We start from the raw sequence: 23,026 nt of genomic DNA on the forward strand, positions 1-23,026 counted from the left end.
TAAGCTCGGAATCACATTTACAAGTAATCACTGGAAAATTAGTTCAATTGGCACATTTCTGCACAATTCTTTCGCGGGCCGGATAAAATCACATCGCTGGCCAGATGTGGCCCGAGAGCCGTAGTTTGGACACCCTTGATGTAGACAATCGGCTCAAATGTGGCGGTAAGGTTGTCAGCCTTACGCGTTGGCCGCGCTTTACTCCCCAGGAAAATTATTTAATTGATTCCTGGTACTCATTTCTGTTAGAGGCTGAGTACACCCCAGGGCCATAGTGCGGCTGGAAGGATTAGGTCAATTGAAAAAGAAATCCAATGACCTCATCGGGACTGGAACCCGCGATCTTCAGGCTTGTGGCATAGTGCCTCAACTAACTACGCTACCGCGTAAATCTGTAACTTTTTTCAAATTTATACTAATGTGAGTTGTACATTTTGTCAACCCTTGCTGAAAAGCCAAAAGACATAACCACAACTTGGAACTTGCTTCTAATCGAATACAAATGCCATCAAGTCTTTGTTCGGTCAGTACGCCTTTTTCAATATTTCGTTTTGCCCAGCACCAATCTAGTAAAACGTAATTTTAATAATATATTGTGAATCGTTACTTTACACGATATTGTAGTGTCAGAATAATACATCATAAATCTTCTACGGGATTCCATGAAGACCGCTATAAAAAAGTTTACTATTTGAAAAATATCTGTTCAGCACCATATTTAATTTTTGGACACTGTATTTGTATTATAACCGTCAACACAACACAACGAGTAGTATGTATATAACCTCGAGGATAATTAGCCATGCTAAACATCAGCAGGATCGAGATAAGCCAGCAAGCACTGGGTGAGGAAGTGACTGTTTGGCGACCAGCAATGGGCAGGCATCTGCGAACAAATTCTAGCTGGCCGGCCTGCGGAAAAACTAGATTATCTCCTGTAAATTCTCCATCCTGCTGGAGTACCTTCATACTCCCGGAGTACATATAAATTCAGATAGTGTTTTTACGAAGTGTATTCGGTTGGGGACACGTCATGTAACAAGTGTTTTGGGAGCCGATGTTGGCAGCAGTGGAGGGCCGGTATGGGCTGTTAATGTTTCCCCAGCAACGCAGAGGAGCTGAGTTCTCTGGTAAATTGAATGTGTAGCGAAGCGTGGATAAGTAGGTTTAATCCCAAGTGAGTATCTATATCTTCTGTTTGTTCCTCTGTTTGCACCTTACTGGGTGCCACATAAATAACTTTCGATTATTTGGGGTGGATTTACACTCCAGGCTCGCACTGAACGTATCATTTCCCCTTAAAGGCGTATATTGTTAGATTTCCCTTATTTTACGCTACTGTATTTATTATTAAAAACTCAAATGCATAATTTTATCTGTTCTCTGCGGCCTAGTGGTCAGAGTTTCTTGGGTACAGATCCATAGGTCCCGGGTTCGATTCCCGGCGATACCAGATTTTCTGAGAAGCACTAAGTCTGGAACGGTGTCCACTCAGCCTCGTGAGGATAAGTGAGGAGCTATTTCGAGGAAATGACGGCTCCTGTCTAGAAAACCGAAATTAACGGCTGTGGGGATTCGTTGCTCTGACCACGCGACACCCTCTATCCGCAAAAGTTCGCATTAACTTCGCCGACAAGAGGCGGTCGTTCGGTCAGTATAGTTCGCTTGCGGATAAAGGCCATGGAGCTTTATTTGTGTTGATGTGAAACTTAGTCTTTCGTCTTAAGCAAAGGGAATTCTCTCTGAGAATCCATGATCCTAAGAGAGAGGAAATAACAGAATGCCAAGGAAATTCTTTGGACTTAACATAAAGGGAGTCTGGAGAAGACATGAAAGCTGAATAAGAAGCTTCATACTTTTTACTTGTGACGAAATACTGCAAGTATTAAGGTGATCAACTGGATGAGAATCAGATTGACGGAACACGTAGAATGCATGGAGATAACATACTCGTAGGATATATTTTCCAGGTAAACCTGAAGGCACGGTACTATTTAGTGTTCCTAGATGTAGATGGAAGGATAATATTAAAATTGATCTTAGAGATGTTATGTGATGTAAATTGATTTAGTTCAGGATAGGGTGCAGTGACTCTTCTTTATGAAGATGGTAATCATTTTTTTTCTTCGTATAGGTGAAATAATTTTACCAGATGACCGACTATCATCTTTTGAAGAAAGTCTCACAGTTATATGGGTTGTTGAAATAATGTAAGGGCCGGAATAGGCCAGTTAGTGTAATTAATAGGCTGTGGGCTGGAGGTCAGGGAATCGGGTTCGATTCGCCTGAGGGGCAGAGGGTTTTCTCTTCTGCACAGCGCTCACTCCATCTTTGTGGAGAGCAGTGGGAGCTAAAGCGGCCGGGGGGTGAATCTGACTGCCAATGTCAAGAAATCATGAAGCTACACTTCAGTTTCCCCATAAATATTCCTGACACGGCGACTAATTATGTGCAGGAACCAGTTTACCTTCGCCAATAGTAATGCAGCATTTAATGAAACATGACAAGGAATAGCGAAGGATGAATCTGGTTTTGTGTGGAAGGAACCCTTCGTGGCCTTTTTCATGGTTCTGTACTTAATTTCGTCCTGATGGACCGATTAAAACCTTGAATATCTAAGGATATATTGTTTCTTACGGTTTAATTTGGACCAGATTTCCAAAACTTTATGTACAACAAAAGGGAGAATTTGATATAGAGAATTTTCCTTTTTTTTAATGAGAATTTTGTTTTTACACACCTTGTCGGGTTAGTTCTGGATCCGCCTCTGTCTCCTCTCCCCCTAATTTTGCAGCCATCAATCTCATCGTTGCCAGTTTTCTTCGCTTTGTCTTCGCTCATTTCCTTCGTCTTTGATAATACTTGAATTCAGAGTGTTCCATTATCATCCCGACCAGTCAAGTGTAGTTGAAAACCTTTGTATCAAAGTAACCAGTCTACGAAACTCCAAACTGAAATTTCAATATCAACTTTACGTCTTGATTCAACTCTGATAAAAAAGAAACAAAAAGTTTCTGACTAGAAATTGCTACGCCTTCTGACGATTCCTTCTAATGCAGGCATGTGAAGCGCACACGCGACTAAGAATCTGTCTCTTGCGACTGTCTTTGCTATCGGATAACGCGACATTTACAGCCTTTACCTCGAACAAACCTGCGGAAAAATACAGCAAGTTTTCCCTGTAGCTCGCAGGAGTATAACATTAATACAAAAAGTTCATCTGTGATATTTGTTATTACTTTGAGAATTATTTTAAAATGTAAATTATATAAACAAGCAACTTGATATTAATGATGACAATTACAATTACTTGTATAGCAGTTAATTACGTTTTTAATTTCATATCATCCATTTTTCCCTAATGAAACACGGACCGCGGCGTTAAATTATAAAATCATCATAGCGCAGTCTGTATAGGGACAACCAAGCGGTCTGAGTTTGAGTCCCGGTAGAGACAAGGTTTTCACTGTTCCATGTCGTCCAGACCGGCTCTGGGACCCACGAAGCCTCCTATTCCATTGGTACCGGAGGATCCTTCTGGTGTAATACGGCCGGGACGTGAAGCTGACCTCTCACCTCCAACTAATGCCGAGGTTAAGAAAACTTGGGTCTATACATCCACTCCCCCATACGTCTTCATGACGTATTGCTTAATTAGTTAAGCACAGGGAAAACTTTGCTTTATATTATAGCGTCCTGTTGCAGTTTTCACTTACTGTCGATTAGTTTTTATCAGAATCACGTGCAACACTATGTTCTACGATAATGTTTACTTATACGATTCTGATAGACCTGCAAGAGCGGACCTAAAATTATGCGAATTAGCCATCCTTTGGTTTACTTAGCGACATTTTGTAATTGCTGAATTCGTGTAGCGTCTAATGATAAGACGATTAGTGAAAGCTGAATTGTAAGGGATCTGGAAGTAAGAGGCCTCAGTGCAGTTTAATGTACCATCTCGTCATTTGTCTGAAGGGACTGAGAGAAACCACGAATAATGCGTCAGAAGGCCCAGTCTCCGGTTCATGACTTTAACACAGAAGCATTGTTGGCTGCTGCACCGCCATGATATGCAGTTAGACATCTGGTGGAGAGAATAGAAACTCATTGTAACTCATTATCTGAGAGGCCTAGTTGCACGTTGCACTGAATCTTACAGATGTAGATTCTGAAGATATTAACTGGAGTAAACCGGCTCAGAATAAGGTTTATTGACGAGACACTATGCTGGTAATGAATCTTTGTAGATTCAATAAAAGGAAATATCTTCATCAGCTGAACAACTGATCAACTGGATTGTAAAGGGTTCTGATGATGGTGCATAATACTCGGGATTACTGGGTTTTTGGACTTCGTCCAATTTCCGAAATTCTAAAGAAAGTTTCGGAAAGAGATCCAGTTTCTGAATCGCTGTGATTTGTAGAATAGCGCACGATGGACAAAGTAAAAGAACTCAGTAATCATGAGAACTATTAACTGCTCAGGGAAGAACGGTTAGGTGAAGTTAAATAGTTATGAATTATTGGTTTATGCTATTCAGAATTTCTCGTGGAACAAGCCTGCGGCGAAGTTAGAAAATTAAACACGTCTTTTCTTCTTTATTATTATTATTCTGGATATTTATGTCAGAAACATCCTTGCTGCCTTTCATGTTTCCCTCTGACTTGCCGTTCAGAGATAAAGTGGTCTGACAGAAGATTTTCAACATTTCGTTAATGTAGGAAAATCAGGAAATTACTTGCCCGAGATCCGGCTGATAAAGGTTATTTTTCTTCTTCCTCAGCTTCACTTTCTCAGTTACTTTTGAAACCTTCTGCGCACATGTATATTGTGACTGATATTATACATCCAACAGCATCTTCCCAGTTCGTTTGACGTTATGCAACCACAGAAGTTGTAACGGTGTTTTTAAATAACTCAGCAGTTTTGACCAATCAAGAAGCGCACTAAATTCTTTGCAATATTCATTTACGAGGACAAACTTAACATTTTTTCTTCTATATGTGTTCTGAGTTTCAGATCTTAATTGTAACGGGAAGTATTTAAACTCTCATCTATGCATATATGGCCATACAGCTCTTTGTATCTTGGTCGCCTTTTCAGTTTCTTAATCTATACACAGTCGGTAGGACTACTTAGACGGCGAATCAGCCTGTCGTAAAGCCGCTGCCTACACACAGAACAACACAAACACAGAATAAACGCACACAGACATCCATGCCTCGAGTGGAATTGGAACCCAAGATCTCAGTGTTCGAGCGGGCGAAGAAGGTTCATGCCTTAAGGAGCCCATACACGTACGAGACTGGCTCGCGAGTCCGGCTCGGCGAGCTTGACTCTGGAGCCGGACTCGGATTAATTTCACCACAAACGCATGAGCTAACTGCCAACTTTGCGACCCACACACGGACGAGTTTGGCTCATTGGAACCTGAGCAGAGTCGGACTTGCGAGCCAGACTCGTACGTGTATGGGCCCCTTTAGACTGCGAGGCCACTGTGATCGGCTTTAAACTCATGTACTTTCTGAAAGCTACAAGATATAATCATTATTTAAGGATTGCGTTTGAGAAGACACGATATATTTCCATTTGATTACAGTGTTTGTTTATGGATTGTATTTATTCATCTTTATTGGTAACACTGAAAGAGAGTAAAGTTTCGAAGCTGCTGCTCCTGTCGTTTCCGCCCAGAAACATGCAGTACGGTCCAGTGTGTAGAACATTTGTGTGGTGTTCATTGTAGTGTTGCAGTAGCTGCGTACTGATTATACGAGTAATTCGGATTTAGAGTTAAAGTGAGTGAATTGTTTTGTGAATACTTTCGATAATCAGTAGAAGATTCTGGCAGTTAGAAAATGTAGATGGAATTTCAGTAAGTGTACATAATTAATTTCCCTTTCCTCCTCACCCACCTACCCTTACCGGCAGTTACCATAAGCGACGTTATTGGAAACGTGGGAACGAAGGTATGTTCTGTGAAATTTTTTCGAGTTTCCTTATTTATTCAAAGAAAATTTCGGTAAAATGTATCGAATTAGGCAAACCATCTCTATATTTTACACCCTTTCCAATTCACTAATCAGTTTACAATTCGATGCTATATAGTCTATGCTACTTAACAGCGTCGTTGAACAAACAACAAAAAAGTTTAAAGAAAAGTATGATTGGTCCGAAATTGTTCGTGATCCCCTGTTCCTGGAATTGATAAAAGCTCCGCATTCTACAGAGGGTATCAAGGGAATTCATTTTATTTACGGTCTCCCTGTCCCATACAAACGCATCATTTTGACAATAATAAATACAGCTCTGATTTGATTGATATCCCATTTGCCGTTGTGGTAGTGAAAGTTGTGAACGTATAGGTTTTCATTGCACAAATGCTTATAGGTTCAGCGGGGTCACAAAGTTCGTTTACAAGTCAAAACAACAAAAGTTCAAAATCTGAAAAGAGTACATGGAAGTTCATGTCTGAGAGGACAAGGGAGCGGATCAATAGATGTTCGGAAATGGAGGGCAATATACCGATAAAAAGGGTAAAATTATCCCTGTGCCTAACTAATTAAGCACTACACCATGAAGACGTATGGGGAAGTGGATGTATAGATCCACGTTTTCTTGAACTCGGCACTAGATGGAGGTGCGTGGTCAGCTTCACGTCCCAGTCGCTTTACCCCCAGGGAAAGAGCCCCCGGTACTCATTGGATAGGAGGTTGGGTGGACCCCAGAGCCGGTCTGGACAACGTGGAAAAGAGAAAATTCTTGCCCCTAGCAGGAATCGAACATACCGCTGTCCTGTAGTTTTACTGCAAATGGATTTTGTGGCCACTTTGCACATAGACAGAAATATTCGTACTGTCATAACTGAACGCTTTGCTTGTAACTAAAAATGTTGACGAGGGATGATTCACACTATCATTATAACGATTATTGTATGTAGTATTTCCACAGAGTTCAACTTATGAACTCATAACATTGAGATGATGTCTGTTTGTTTGCATGTTTTTTTATCAGAAACTGTTAAAAGGACTCTGTGGTCTAGTGGTCAGAGTTCCTGGCTACAGATCCAGAGATCCGGGTTCGATTCCCGGCGCTACCAGATTTTCTGAGAAGTAGTGGGCCTGGAACGGGGTCCACTCAGCCTCGTGCGGATAATTGAGGAGCTACTTCAAGGAAATAGCGGCTCCGGTCTGGAAGACCGAAATTAACGGCCGTGGGGATTCGTTGAGCTGACCACGCGACACCCTCTACCCGCTAAAGTTGGCACTAACTTTGCCGACAAGCGGCGGTCGCTCGGTCGGTATAGTTCGCTTGGGGACTCAGGCCATGCAGTTTCTTTTTGCTTGTTTGTTAAACGGACTAAATTGAATTAAAAGATGAAATTTGGTAACGGGGTGTCTGCATTTTATGGGAAAATTCCTTGACGATGAACAGTGTATAAAAACTATGTGGTTTTTGTAACCACTGCCCTTTGAAAGGTTTATGAATATTTCTTGAGTGTTTATTGAAATTACTCGTAAGATTACTGGACCACAGTCGTGATTCGAGTAATTACATAGACGCAGGATTAGGCAGGCAGTGTGCTTGTACAGGAGAGTGCAACGTCGGTGTGTGGGAAAGAGAGAGATAGTGTCGGTAATAAAAATCCATTTGCCGGGTCGGAGACACAAGAGGTATGGGATTTAGGAACAGTAGAACGCATAACTCCCTCTCCCCGACAGCTACCGAGGTTAGCCCCCTTCATCTTACTCCGTTCCTACCGTTTCCTACAGCACAAATTTCCATCCATAACCCCAAGAGAATTTACTCATTGTTTTGTGTCAAATTGAAATGTTTCGAATCTGTGTAGGAATTTGTATTGTATTGGGTATCTAAGAATAACAACGGGTTGGACGGTGCTGCTGTAGATAGAAAGCTTCGCAAATTAATAGATTTACTTGGATCCCAGAGCGAGGTTATTCAAATTACATTGTAAAATATTTCAGTGCTGTTTGCTTCAGATTCCATTTAGGCCCCTGTATCCATTTGAGTGTTGATTTAATTAGTGTTAAATGTGTTTTACTCCTTAATATCTATATATCAGATTAACGTCAGGAAGCGGGCTCTTATAGCGGCAATGTTTTAGATTTGTAACACAGAATTGCTCAGTTTGAATTTCATCTCGGCGACTAACTGTGCTGATAGGATTTTAATGGCTTCCCTCAGCTTATAGATAAACTGTTCTAGTTCTTGTCTGACACCCCAGGTTTCTTATCCGCCTTGACAGTTCGTGCTATAGTTGAGACTGCTGTTCGGCGGTATCTCACTGCGGAAGAGCGAGTTCAGTCCCCGGATGGTCCGTGTTGGTTTTGTGGTGGACGAAGTGGTATCGGAGCTGGTTTCTCCCCAGGTACTTCTGTTTTCCGTTGACATATATCCCTCCATTAATGTTCCATACCCATCTATCGTTCGGGGCTGATGCAATAAATCCACTTGATTCCCCAGTGCCAAGGAGCCCAATCTCACCATACTCCCAGAATGATAAAGAAAATTGTTATTCACCCTGAGACTAGCCACAGGAATCGGAATCATTAAAACTGTTGTTCGGTAATAATCTTGTCTTGTTTTGCTTGGACGGGAGACTGCAGAACATGGACTGAGGGTGTCTGAGAACAGGATGCTAAGGAGGGCCTTGGAATGACAGGCTCTCAGTGTAAATTGGTTTATTGTGAATAATCCAATTATTTTTATGGCCTTTCATATTTTGACCTTTCGGGGCATTCTTAGGAGACTCAACACTAACAGGAAATTGCTTTACAATTGCTAAGGGTCTTAGTTTAAAAGTTATATAGTCATAACGATAAAAGTGGTTAAAAGTTTTAGATATTTAAATATAATCAAAAGAAATGTTTATTTTTGTTATTTTCTTATCTTCTGTTTCTTTTTTGTTGCTGCTCGTTGAGTGTCTTGAGGTGTAACAAAGAAAATGCCTCACGATAAAGGGAATATTTGCTTCTAAGAAGAATGTAGTAGCAACATGATTGGGGGGGGGGGAGAGGCGCATATGAATATCTGTGTAATTTTGTAAAAAAAAAGTAAGTAAAGCTATCCCTGTACCAGGCCTTGAAGGCCCATAGGGTTGTGAGACGTTGAGGGGCCCCCATTATCTAGACAATCGGCTCAAAGATGGCGGTAAGGTTGTGTCAGCCTTACGCGCCGGCCGCGCTTTACTCCCCAGGAAAATTATTTAATTAATTCCTGGTACTCATTTCTGTTAGAGGCTGAGTAAAGCCCAGGGCCTAGTGCGGCCGGAAGTATTAGATCAAATGAAAAAATCCAATGACATTATAGGGATTTGACCCCGCGACCTGCCGACTTGTAGTATAGTGCTTCAACCAACTACGCTACCAAGGCCGCTCCATAGCTCAAGCGGTTAGGCGCTGGCTTCCCATGTGGCGGCCCGAGTTCGATCCCGGGCCTGGTCAAGTGGAATTTGTGGTGCACAAAGTGGCGCTGGGGCAGGTTTTCTCCGAGTACTTCGGTTTCCCCTGCCAATCTTCATTCCACCAAATTCTCCATCATCATAATCACCCGAGGCAAGTACAATAGGCCAATCAGTGGCCGCCGTGTCGGGTTGACCCAACTGGACTCCACCCCCCACTATTCGAATTAAAAAAAAATTAAGAAATCAGAGAATTGCGCAGGCAGCACCATATTCATCGATCAGCATGGGTATAATTACATGAACTGAATCGTCTAATATAATGTGACTGTGGTTCCATTAATGTAATTTAACCGGAAATGAACACTATGATATTCCGGGATCTGACGCGTTGTAATGTGGTAGATGGTTACAAACTTTACGGAGAAATCTTCTCTCTCAGCCTTGCAAGAAGCAAAATTTTTCTTCCATGAAACTTCAGGCAGTAAGTTTACCTGAAACTTTGGTAAATATATACCAGGCCAAACGGCGTCACATCACATAGAACCCGCCATGAAAACTACATACGTCACCTGACTGAAAATAACTACAGAAATATTGATGTTTTTGGCCTAAATTTATTCTGTAAGAAATGAAACGACGCTTATCAGATCACCTTTCTGTCTGTCTGTATCCGTTTATGTCTGTCCATCTGCCTGTGTATCGTCCCTTTTTTGTTATGAGGATTATGTGATCAGCTGTCTGTGTTTGATTCCCAGCAGGGAGAAAATTTCTTCCCTACCGCCACCCTGTCCAGTCCGGCTCTGGGGTGAACCCAGTCTTTTACTCACTGAGTATCGGGGAAGAGGGTGTAAAGTGACTGAAACTTGTAGATAAGCATTCACATCTACTGTCGAGATTACGAATGCACAGAGCTGTAACTCTGGTCCCCCATGTCTTCATAGCCTGGTGTCCAGATGCAGGGATACATTTTAGTCTATTATTATTATTATTATTGGAGGGGGTGGGTTTCCCCATGCACCGCGACTAATAGTCTATTGTACGTCCCCCTTTGATATTCTACCAGTCGCCATACCCTACCGGTACTGGTGCGTGCTATCAGCCCCGTTCAGCCAACGAGGTCGGCCCTCGGTACCCGATGCTTCCCCCCCTCTACCAGAGGCATTGGAAACTACTTGGGCGGGAAACTTGCCTAATTTTGCTCAGAGGGCTCCTAGAGACATGAGGATCTTTTACGTGCCCTTAAAAATTCCACGACCTCCGCCGGGTTTGAACCCGCATACCTTGAGTTATGAGGTGGGAACGTTACCACTAGACTACGGAGGCCGCTTACATTTTAGTGTAAGTCTGGATAATCAGGACATCAGCGTGTAGGGGTTTGATTTGAAGTGTTTTAGTTATTTTCGAGACTGGTAGAGGGGTTTACTCTTATCATCTACTGGGTCTGTTTGTTTCCATCCGCTTTGGAATTTAAGGCTGATATTTCCCTAGAGTCTTCGGTGTGTGCATTGATGTATTCTAGCCCCGCTGCGAGTGTGGTGGGGAAGTAAATATGAGTTGCAGGCTTTCGTTGCCACGAACACAGAATATACGCTGTATACACTGACTAATTACAAGTGTTACTTTGTGGCAAGGTCTTCGTTTCTACAACGTATGTTTGCGCCATTCTGACGTAAGTAAGCACTTTGAGATTCCAACCGCAATATTCATATTTGTATTCATCGCTCGAAATTCTGTAGGAGTAAGGGATGTATATTTGAGGAATTTGGTATTAATTTCTCTTATGAATACTCGGGATAAATTCGAATTCCGTTGTTTAATTAAGCAACTAAATATAAGATACAGTAAACGTAACATTCATGTAACACCTGCGAGTAGTAGGAGGCGACGAAAAGGGAAGTCTCAAATCTGAGACAGTAAAATGTGGTCACGAGTTCTAAGGGACTCAGACCCTTGAAACACTGCACTGGCAAGGACAAGCATCATATACGAGTACAAAAGGCAGACCCGTCCTCTCGTCAGAGAGGGCACCCCACAAAAACAAGACCGTAAATGCCAAACAGTAATCAATATTTGGTCATGAGCCCCAGATGGGGCTCGACACCAGGACTTACTGACTGACGGACCGTCAATCGCAATGTGACTTGAACTTAGACTTGGACATGCATGTAACACGAACGTAAATGCCAGGTCTCCGCCTGCTTTTTATAATTTGACTACTCAGATAAGGAAACTGTTTTTTTATTATGAAGACAGTCTCATGAATGTACTAGGGGCTTGGTTCCGAGAGCTCATAATGCAATTATGACAACCAATGTTAAAAGAAAACGGGATTTGAAAGCTATCCTGATCAAGCTTTTTCATTAAAATGACAAAAAACAGATATACTGTTGTTGGTAGATCCACCTACCGGCTGAATTAATACACTACCTACAACCAGCGCGTTTCACTGTGATACCATACTCTCACGCAGTACGGTAATGATTTTATTGTAGGGATGCTGTCGTTGAGAGATATTCTCTTAATTTCTATCACGGCGCCCCGTAGTGATTTTTAGAGAATTATCAAGCAGAGAAACTTGTGGGGGGGGGGATACGTCGTTTTTGTGTTGTAAAACTGGAAATTATGACGTAGAAACCAGACCGCAGGTGGCGGTAAACACGATTTAGACACGCGAGTATATAACTCAAGCGGTTAGTCGCTGGCTTCCCATCGCGGCGGCCCGGGTTCGATCCCTGGTCTCGTCAAGTGGGATTTGTGGTGGACTAAGTGGCTCTGGGGGAGGTTTTTTTCCGAGTACTTCGGTTTCCCCTGCCAATCTTCATTCCACCAATTGCTCCACAATCACCTTCACCTATCATCTGAGGCTGGTACAACAGGTCAGAAGTGGACGCAGTACAAGAGACTTAGTCCCACCCCACTAGCAATAAAGAAAATATGCACATATAAAACAGCGTTTGACACCCATTATGGAAGAACAGGGTTCGAACCGGACCAGGAGGCAGGCTGCCCTGAGTCAGAGCTCCGAAGCATCTACAAACTATTTAGAAGTGAGGATATGTTAATAAATCAATTAACGTTATATTTAAACGTAAACAATTTAGAAACGTCCTCTCATTACGGAACAGGCATTACTCTGGCAAAAGATAATGAGTCAGCGATGTCACCCCAGTCTCAACTCTCGTAAACAATTTTATTAGCCACTTAATTTCGTCGTTAATTGCAGTGGAGCCGAAGTTTAACGATCCCTGGCCCCGCCTATGTGCTACGTAGCAGCATCCAACTCCGGCAGAAGAATGTAGCAATGTCGTCAGATTTTAATTTCAATTTCAATCGTATAAGCTTTCAGTTGTAGCCAGAAACACTGTGGTGGTGGAACAGAGCTCAAAAATTAGCCTAACAGCTGACAGCGCACTTGGCAAAAAACTGGGCTTGGGTCAGTAGTGTTTATGGTTACTGTTGAAGTTCCTAAGGCTTAGTGCTGATACGAGAGATCACCAAACGTGTTGGTATATAGGTAACGGTATTGATATGTATTCTTGAGGTGCTTGTTTCGAATGTTGACCGGGACATCTGCTATCCTAACCTGTATTTTTCTTAGTTTTTCTCAGTTGTCCCAGAGAGGTGCTGAGATATTACGTTGATTTATTCAAGACCGCTTTCTTTTCTTTCAAATTCATCAGTTACCTCACCAACATTATATATCTAGATACTGATGTGTCGTAACACGCCCTTCTCCACCCGTGAGAGCATCAGATCGCATTTGAACATCTGTCGTAATTTAAAAGAGTCGTATTCGATAAAACGTGATGGAGTAAGGTTTTTTTATTCTAAGAGGTAATCGGTTTTCAAACTTCGCAGTGTATTATAAAGGCGCGTCCACATTACTCGTTCTCGTGCTCGCCAGGCTTATGCTCGTCGGGAGACTAGTCTGGCTTTTACTTGTGCTCGTAAATCTTCGTCCACACTACTTCAGTTGCTCGCCAGGCTTCGGTGCGTGAGGATCCATATATTTACTCGTAGTGTGTATAGGCTGTAGTCGTATTTTAATTTATGGGCTATAGTTTTTGAATTAAAAATTTAAAATTTGCTTGTCTCGTGACTTGTTATATCGTCGACATTAATCGCTAGCATAGCGAGTCACACGAGCACGAGCACGAGTAATGTGGACGCGCCTTAAGAATTTATAACTTTGTGGTCCACAAAGCAGCCTGAAGACCCAAAACTGGAAGTAGTAGAATGCTACGGGAAGCTACTCTCAGGGCAGGTGAATGAGTAAATGACTTTCATTGAGTTAGGAAACTGAAAAACTCCACTCATTAACAAATTCGTTCATAAAGAATAGGAAGATCCCTAAACAAATTACTGAAAAAGGATACTCCAGAGAACCGCCTGAATTTGTGAACATTCGGATTTCACTTTATTTCTGTTTCTGTTATTATCTGTTTGTTCTTGTTCTTTTCCTTGCCCACGATTTTACGAATGGTCTTGCAACCCAATTCGTTAAATTTTTCCTTAAAAACTTTATTGTCAAGAGATGAGAAATATTCTCAATTAACAAGCACTTCTTCTGTCAATATCCGTGTTATTCATTAATTGACGGCCTTTTCAGGTTCTGCCCATCTCATAGCAGCAGCTGTTATTGTCTTCCAGTCGTCTGTAATAGTCTTCAGTATTCTGAGTGTCTGGTGGTCTCTGTTTTCCTGTAAGCCTTGACCTATCATAGGTCTAAATAATTTGTTGTAAATGACATTACGCGGTAACTGCCTTCTAAAAGAAGTTATTGAAGGAAAGATAGAGGGGCGGATAGAAGTGACCAGAAGACGAGGAAGAAGACGTAAGAAGATGCTGGATGACCTTGGGGACAGAAGAGGATATTTTCATTTGAAGGAGAAAGCTCTAGATCGCATCAAGTGGAGGAACTGTTTTAGAAGGGACTGTGGACCTGTCGTCTTGACAGATTGCAGATGAATGAATGAACATAAGCCACAAATTTACTGCTCAGAAACGAAAGGCTTAGAACTCAGCGCAGTGAATGTATGGCTCCGGCTATTGAGAATGAGCCGCTGCTGTTGAAGGCTTTCCAGCGTCTTGGGAAACATTGCATTTGTCATCCTTAAGGTTAGGTATCTGAATATAACAACTGCAGTGTTTACCGAAACGTCGCGAAAACTTCAGCATCCAACGCGACTTATTTCTGAAAGCCAAAATCATACAGTGAACTCCAGTCGCGAAAATCTAGAGCAGACTATTTACAGTGACAATATCTGCCCTAATAAACCTCTTAGTTTCGGTGGAAATATTCTTCACGGTTTATACTACAGGATGACATATTATTATTTTTAAGAATTAGTCATTAAGTGGCTTAGTATTAACAGTGGTACTGTATTGTTATAATTTTGTTTTCCCATTAAGTATCTAATTAAGCACTACGCCTTGAAGGCGTATGGGCGAATGGATATATAAGTAATCCATGTTTACTTGAACTCGGTACTAGTTGAGGGTGAGTGCTCAGCCTCAAGTCCCAACCGTATTGTCCCCGGGGAGAGAGTCCCCAGTACCCATTGAATAGGAGACTGGGGGGGTCCCAGAACTGATCTGGATTATGTGGAGAAGAGAAAATTCTTGATTCTGCTTGGACTCGAACTCCGATCCCTCTGTTGTTCAGCCTGCAGCCAGTCGCTATACCGACTACGCTACCCCGGCTCCATTTATTTTCCCATTAGGGATTTAAAAATTTAAATACTGAAGAAGATAGAATGAAATGAGGAAGGACCAGACGTTAGTGGCTGCAAGACGTGGAGAGTGAATTATGGGGGCTGAAAGTGAATAGATGGAGGCCAGAGGCAGGTAATAGAGAAGAATGGGCATCAGTCGTGTAGGAGGTCAAGGTCCTTAGAGGATAGTAGAGCCAGGGAGTGCTTAAGTATGGTTAGACCTCTATAAAGATCTTTTAACAACTAGGTCAGATTTTAACCTCAGGTTTATACCGAAACAGTCAGAATCACCTGGACTACATCGAGCTGTAGATGGATCATAACGAGGGCTGCTGTCAAATTTGAGTCTACTCGAGTACCCGCTTGTGGGACTCAACATTATCCTTAAAATTTTCTTCTTCTCTTTCTCTTTCTTCATATTTTCTTCTCTCATCCCCCTCTATTTCTTTTTCTTTCTCACTCTTCATTCTTCTGGTACTCCTCTTTATTGTACTTAATATTCCTATTTTATTTCTTATCTTCTTATTCTTGTCCTGATTATGATTTTTCTGCGAATTTTAAATACGTGTCAGAGACTCGCAACGTTTGATAGTTTGCCCTGAAGTTCTGCTTATGATTCATTAAAACTTACCTTATGCCAGTTTGTTTATATTTGGTTGTGTGTGACTTTGTCTGTAGTTCTCTTTTTATTGTTTAATTTGTTTCCTCTTTCTTTCTTCTATACAAACTTTATTTTAACCATGAATGTTATGTTTCGTCCAATTTCATCCTCGATTTAAGCAACTTTATCTTATTAAGTAAAGAGTAAAAACTCTGGAGCACCTCATTACGTAATTTTCGTTATTGTCCTGGATGTTACTTTATGTCTCGTCTCAAAGTATTCTTCCTAGTATTTTATTCTCAAACACACGTAATTACTTCCTGTTCCCTTAATGTGAAAGTCCCAGTTTCACATCTTAAATAGCATAGGCAATATTACACTTTCATATCGATATTATGCTTTTAAAGAATGGTATGTATTTCCATAGTATAGATTGTTGCTACCTTTATACTGAGCAGGGCGGTGTAGTACACAATGTAAAACTGGCAGACCAACAGAGAACCACTTCTGACAATAAATACACAGCGTTGACATCCCTTCTTGGCCACCAGTATCTGCAAGCGCCTCTACAGAAAGTGGCATTCTCTGTCGGCTAAAAGAGGAATTAAAGTACGTGGTAGTAGGGGTAGGAGGGGGTCAATTTGGGTGGGGCACTCCACAAATTGCCATGTATTGGGAGGGAGAGAAGCTGAGACTGGCGTTTGAAGATTGTAATTTGCTTTGATCTTTCTCTCCAATCTAAATCACCCTCATTCACAACGCTCTCCCAATCTCCCTTCAAGCCATATGCATCCATTCCCTAGCTAGCTACCCTCTGTGGAAGAAGACACAGAAAATCCATTGCTACAGCAGATTTCTATCACATATGAGAGCCACTTGCATTATTCATCTGCCAGCAGTCTCTCATCTCATATTAAGGACTGAACATTCGTATCTGCGTTACATGTTCAGGGCATTAAGGGCAAGAAACAAAGATACTCCGATCCACATGACTGTTCAGCTCATCAAGAAACTGAATCATTGGACTGACGTGATTTGATGAAGATGAATAGACCGCTTCAAGCTCCAGATTCTTCGACTCTGGTACTGATTGGTTAGAACACTGGGTTGCCCGATGAACCTCTACGTGAATGGTGACGGAGAGCAAAATCATTGCCCTGCGTAGAATTGAAACCAGTCTGCCTGTCCGTGAACGTTCACTTTAATGGGCCATACCGCTTATAGCGGCCATGTATATATGCTTCTACATGTGTATGTATGTATGTATGTGCGGTGTATACATAGGCCGTGAATATACATACATGTATGTGTGTTGGTGTGCATAGTTTTATAGGAACATTCTGTAGAACAGAACAAAGTTTCAGGTTTGTCGGCGCATATTTAAAAAGAAGGAAGAAGAAGGAATACAGCGGATCGTTGTAATTAAGCCGCAGCGTAGCGTGAAGTGCAGACGTCATCACAAAGTGTTTTCATTAACTTGCTCTGTGTCCTGTTCGTTGCTTGAGAATTATTAAAATTTACTGCTTATATTTCTGTTATTTTATGCATGCATAATCTCAACTTTGCTTGTTTTTGTACGAATTTCAGTCCACAAGGAAAAACAGAAGCGGGGATAGATACTCATATACTCCATTTTTGGGTACTCACGTCTTTTAGACGAGTTCTTTAAAATTTTATATTGGCCTATTGCAGATCTTAGAGCGGACCAATGAGAATTTATTTATTCTTCATTTCAGTAACAGAGTAAGTTTATTGAGGTAGATCTTGTACAGGATATCTACCGAAAATAACTTGAACTCATACAGTGCAACATTCTTTTTGACTGAGTCACTTGCCATATTGGTCGCCACTCATACAACGTAATATTTACGAGTTCACGAATATATTTATGCATATCATATTTTCGCTAAAACTTCCTTCACTATAAGAATCTGTCACAATTTCAGTGCGTAATTTCATGCCGCATATTATTCAACAGCAAAAGTAAAAAAGGAGGCCAGTAGTCTGCTCAATTACGTTTCAGATACAAGTGTACTTTTGAGAAGTTTTCAGTCAAATTATTTTTCTTAGTATTGCGTTATGCATTAACTACATCGAAAAATGTTTAAAGTAAAATTTATTCTTGTTAATGGGATATATATTTCATGATTTTTAATTACATGAGTCTTTTCTGCGATAATCGATAAAGTTCGGTTTCAGCTTTATATGAAGTAGAGTTTATGTGTGACAAATAGGAACAGGCACTAAATCTACGCGCTCCTCCATCCTGGTTTTCTGAGAATATATTTCCGTTGTTACTCTATTAAAGCCACCGTTTTGCTCTCACATATTCTTCCAAGAAAAAGTTATATACTTATATTTACTACGATAATCTGTTCGGCCCACGTTTATATAAATGTAATTAGATGTACGCGCATACTTTATTAAGCAGCTTTAAATGTGTTGAAATTCTCTTGGAATCACCAGTACGAATGAATATGTACACCTAAATATAAGCACATAAGGATTGAAGCGGTTCTAGGGAATGTATGTTTAAATTCTGTTGAAGCCATCTACAAACGTAAATATACCCACATGCTGATTGAAGATAATCTTAAGAACGTATATTTACATTTTGTCCAGCCCATCTACAGATGTAAGTATGCAGCTGCTGATTGTAGCCAGGCTTAAGAACATAGAGATTTACATTTTGTCCATCCTGTCTACAAACGTGTATGTTTACTCAGTTACCTGTGACAGATGCGTCAGCTGTGATGACGCGTAGTACGACACTCGAGACGGACAATATGTGGAAGCTGGTTTGGAGTAGATATGGTGGCTGTATCGACCACTCCCATTGGTGGAGGTGATGTAAGTTGCACTTCCAACGGCAGATCCGATATTTGCCGTTGCGTAAGGGCTGGGTGACGGTGATGATCGCCGTGACAGCGGAAGAGGTAACTTGTGGAAGCTGGCTATAGTTGCGTAACTCCCGCTTCCCACGCTACCAGCACGGCCAATTGAATCCAATCGAATGAAGACATTCGGGTTACTACCATAGGCGGCGGTAGTGTAAGTTGTACTGTAACAGAACACCAGCGTTAGTCGCATTACCACTACCACCACAATGATATTGCTACGGTTGATATTAAGAACAAATACAACAATAATAATTTTCAACAGGCAGTTTGTTTGAATTTCGGCCATGGATCCGGCTAGATCGAGATTTCTCCATATTTCTTCTGTCCTTTAGTTCTCCTCCGTTCCGCTTCATTTTTCATTTGCCACTAGGCCACTTTCGTACTTTATCCAACGCCGTTAAAAGAACTGCGAGACAACCAAGAATGCTGTGGCGTATAGACTCGTTGCTAAGCAGTGAATCTGTAAACAGCGGTCGCTGCTATGTTGCTGTTGTGCAAACGGTAATGAACCTTCGGATTTTACGAAATACACCGAATTTCTGGAGTAGCCGAGAGACTGTTAATTTCTTAAAAAAAATGAAACTAGATGGAGTCGGCCTGTGACATGTTTTATGAGGCCATAAAACACACTCACGTGCCACTTGTTGCTGTTCAGCGCTCAGTTGTGTGAGAACAGACAGTGAAACCTGCAATGGTCATTTGACCACTTCTGTGAAACAGCTCAGCGCGAGAGTGGTCTATAGTGCACAGAAACAGGTATGAAGGGTCTAAGGCATGAAATGTCTCTGATCACTCAAGCACATGGAGCGTGGGTTCGAATCCTACTTAGGCATGAATTTCTCCTTTTTTTCCGTACAGGTAGCGGCCTTGCGTGGGGCAGTTCCGCTGGCCAAGGAGCCCTACCGACTGTATACGAGATTCACCTGAGTGGGAACAGGCCAGACGGCATAATCAATCAAGATAGAAGATCTTTTAGAATCCTGATTTGTTTAAAATGACAGAAGTGAATGCCAAAAAGGTTGAGCTCAGTTTAAAGCTGTTAAAGTTATAAGAACTGGTAGCCGACGAAATGACAGAGACATTTTCATTTCTGATACACTCTATAGGTGCTGAGAAGCCAACTCAGTCTCAGCGGTTTGTTTAACATTAATCGCTTTATGTGTGATTTTTTTAATTTGATAAGAGAAATGAATTTATACGTACAACATATTATTATATAAACATGTTAGAAATTGTCGAGCTAATAAATAAGAAATATTAAACCAGAATAGCCCATAGAAAGGATTTCAACTGTCGCAGTAACTGGACAACTTGCTCAAAATTGTAGATTCCTATTGTAAAAGTTAATATAATCTCAGCTAGTAAAGAATTTTCTTGCCTATATAGAATTTCAAATTTTATTACCTTATTCGGTGTAATCCACACTGGACGGAACCCTCAGTCTCCTGAATCCAGTCCGTGTCCTCTTACCCTCTTACCGACGTTTCGGAGAACATGCTTTCTCCAGTTCAAGATTGAACTTCACTCCTGAGAAGCAGCATGTTCCTCTAAAACGTCGGCAACCACCCACAAATGTGAACGATATCTCAACTAAGATCGTGTTAACAATTACCGCTGTGAAAACCTCAAATCTTATTCCTATTTTAAGGCAGTTCATTAACCAAACACGACGCCATGAAGACGCATAAGCAGGAGAAGTAGCTCCACTATTTTTAACCTCGCCATTAGAAGGATATGAATGGCCAGCTTCACGCCAAAGCCGCTTTACCACTAGTGAGACAGGTCCCGGTTCACATTTTATAAAATATTGGATGTGTCCCAGAGAAGAGAAAAGTGTCTTGCCGTACCGGGAATCGAACCCCAGCCGTCCAGCCCCTAATCTGCTGTAACAGTCCAAACCTTTTAATACTCTTTAATGGACACTATGTTCCTCTTCAGCCATTTCAATAGAGTGACTGATTTATAAGGGAGACCCATCCATTAAGAAGTTTCGCATTTAGACAGGAACAACTGCCTTGTTTTTTTTTCCTGTAGCTTGGGTGACCGCAAAAGGGTCGAGGCCCATTATGAAAAGGCATGTCTGTAGTCTGCCTAAGATGTAAATGTTGTTTTGCTAATAGGGTAGCTGTTATAAAAGTGTCTTCGGAAGGGTGTAATTAGACCCTAAACTAAGAAATAACCGCTTTCACATGTAGGGTTCTGGGTTCAATATCTTTGGATCTCTTTATTCTCAAAGTTAGTAATGTGATTGTCTTGTACTGATGGTATGATGAATTGGCAGTTAAAATCAGCCATTAGAAACTATTCTTGTCTGGGAGAAAGGCCGTCGGTTCAAATCCTATACAGTGGATGAAGTGACGCTCCCGCAGAATAGAGTTGGCAGAAGCACTTGGCACTTAGAATTCACCAGAGGCAGACGTCATTTACCTGCTCTCTCCAAGTTTATCTAAATTTAACAGTCTTTATTTGGTTCGATTAATCTTTGATAATAATAAAAGGGCACATTACTCCCTACTTGCCAATAAAGATATAGTGTTTGCTTCTGAATTAAACAATTTGTGATTAAGCAGAAATAGAGTATTTTATTTGTATCAGTGGACTAGTTTTAAATGTGCAGTCTCCTTGTCGCCCCAGTTATTACCGTGGCACAACCCTGAGAAGAGTCAAAAGTGTTCTACCGAAGCGGGCAAATAAATGAGTCAAGTGTTCTACCGAAGCGGGCAAACAAATAAATAAACATAAAGATAGATAGGCAACGGTCACGAGAAGTGGTGAACAACGGTTATAAGAAGTGACAGCCGAAGTGCGGTTGTACTGCCTCTGTACCGTGTTCTCTCGAGTCTGTATTTATATTGTACTCTTATTTCATGTATGACAAGTTTTCAGCAATAACGCAGCTGGTCACACGCAGAAAGCAGACAGGTGTTAGATGCGCGTGAAGTGTATATGCCTTAACACGTGTGCAGTTTCTGTCATTACCCTCGACAATATATAGAACAATAACTTTAGTCTAACAGAGAATAGATTTCGATTCATATTTTAGCCAGAATTTCCTACTGAGAACGGTAAGCTTCATCGTCCTCTGTGGCTGGGTTTGGGTACTAAATTATGAGGGGGTTAAAAGGGGTGATTTTGCTAGGTGGAGTGTGATGTATTATTTAGAGAGAGCCATGTGACATTCTTTATGGGCGCGATTATGGGGGATTCAAGTCGTGCTTTTACTCCTCAGCCGCAAGGGAAGGCGCAGAAGAATGAGAAGATGGATTGTCGAAGTAAATTCGTGGTGGACTGCACTGGTTAGGTAGGAACACTTGATAAACAACTCTTCTTTCTCTGTAACTTTTCTTTTATATATTTTTCTCTTTGTTTCTTTCATTACTTCCTCCTTTTTGTCCCTGGAGTTGGTTCCATAAAGCTTGAACATTTTTGACTGCTGTCGGAATGTGCCGAACCCTTAATATCGCGTTCTGTCCAGGTAGTCACCCCCTTCCTATACTGCGATCGCCAATAACACATAACGACCGTAGCGTGCAGATATTGAAAAGAAAATAATAAAGCAAAGGAGAAGGGAAAATACATCCTTCAGTTACGCTTATAGAGAAGGAGTGGCGTATGTGCTACGGTGTGTTCTGTCATTCTTCTATGTATGCTTCTATGTATGTGTTGTAATAGGTAAAGTTATCCCTGTAACAGGCCGTGGAGGCCCATAGGGTTGTGAGAGGTTGAGGCTCCCACATCTTCTAGACAAACGGCTGACAAATAGTTGTTATGTTGTCAGCCATTTACTCCCAGGAAGATTCCTGGTACTAATTTATGTTAGACGCTTAGTCGAACCAAGGACCATAGTGCGGCTGGAAGGATTAGGTAATTGAAAAAATTCACCTCATTGGGACTCAAACACGTGACTTTCCGACTTGTAGTATAGTGCCTCAACCAACGACGCTACCGCGTAACCCTCAGTGTTTTAATGCTGATAATTTCGGGTTTCTGGAAACAATCTTTTTCGGTATAGCCCGTATCCTTAATGAGGTTTTAATGGTTTTCCAGTTGAAGTATGCCACTACTTTCTCTTTCCATTATCTATTCACCGTTCATGATTACATTTCCACCGCGTTCGACTTCAGTTTCTGCGGTTGAGAAAACGTAACACTGAATAAGAGTGTTATCCGGATTTACCATCTAACAATAACACTATCATGTCCATCATGTTCTTACGTCTCAGCACTGTACATGCATTTCGCCCGCACTGATATTGCCAGTCCCTGCAGTCACTTATACGCATTCGTGTTAAGACCGGTGATGCATACTCCCCATGTTAATTGGGCAACCTGTGATCACATGACCCGTCCGCGGAATCGGATGGAGGAAACATATTCTGAAATTATGCAGG

The 23,026-nt window shown here is 41.4% G+C and overlaps 2 protein-coding genes across 5 annotated transcripts in view; one reads left to right on the plus strand and one right to left on the minus strand.

Annotated features, from left to right (window-relative positions):
• Positions 1 to 23,026, minus strand: part of LOC111870520 (tyrosine-protein kinase Dnt) — a 293,680-nt gene that overhangs the window by 23,705 nt on the left and 246,949 nt on the right. Inside the window, exon 8 of the mRNA XM_023862873.2 lies at positions 18,467 to 18,797. Coding sequence (XP_023718641.1) covers positions 18,467 to 18,797 — 331 coding nt within the window. The remainder of the gene's footprint in view (positions 1 to 18,466; positions 18,798 to 23,026) is intronic.
• The window catches only part of LOC111870535 (protein SERAC1), a 474,375-nt gene that overhangs the window by 11,159 nt on the left and 440,190 nt on the right, over positions 1 to 23,026 (plus strand). The window contains exon 1 of one of the 4 annotated variants that reach the window (XM_033753884.1): positions 5,732 to 5,795. The exons of 2 other annotated variants lie outside the window; for them this stretch is intronic. The gene's annotated coding sequence lies outside the window, so the exon portion shown is untranslated. Of the gene's footprint in view, positions 1 to 5,731; positions 5,873 to 23,026 lie in introns of those variants that run through there. One more of the 4 variants, XM_033753883.1, reaches the window with a different exon arrangement.

This window comes from Cryptotermes secundus, unplaced genomic scaffold, assembly GCF_002891405.2.
Source record: "Cryptotermes secundus unplaced genomic scaffold, Csec_1.0 scaffold117, whole genome shotgun sequence".
NCBI lineage: Eukaryota > Metazoa > Arthropoda > Insecta > Blattodea > Kalotermitidae > Cryptotermes > Cryptotermes secundus.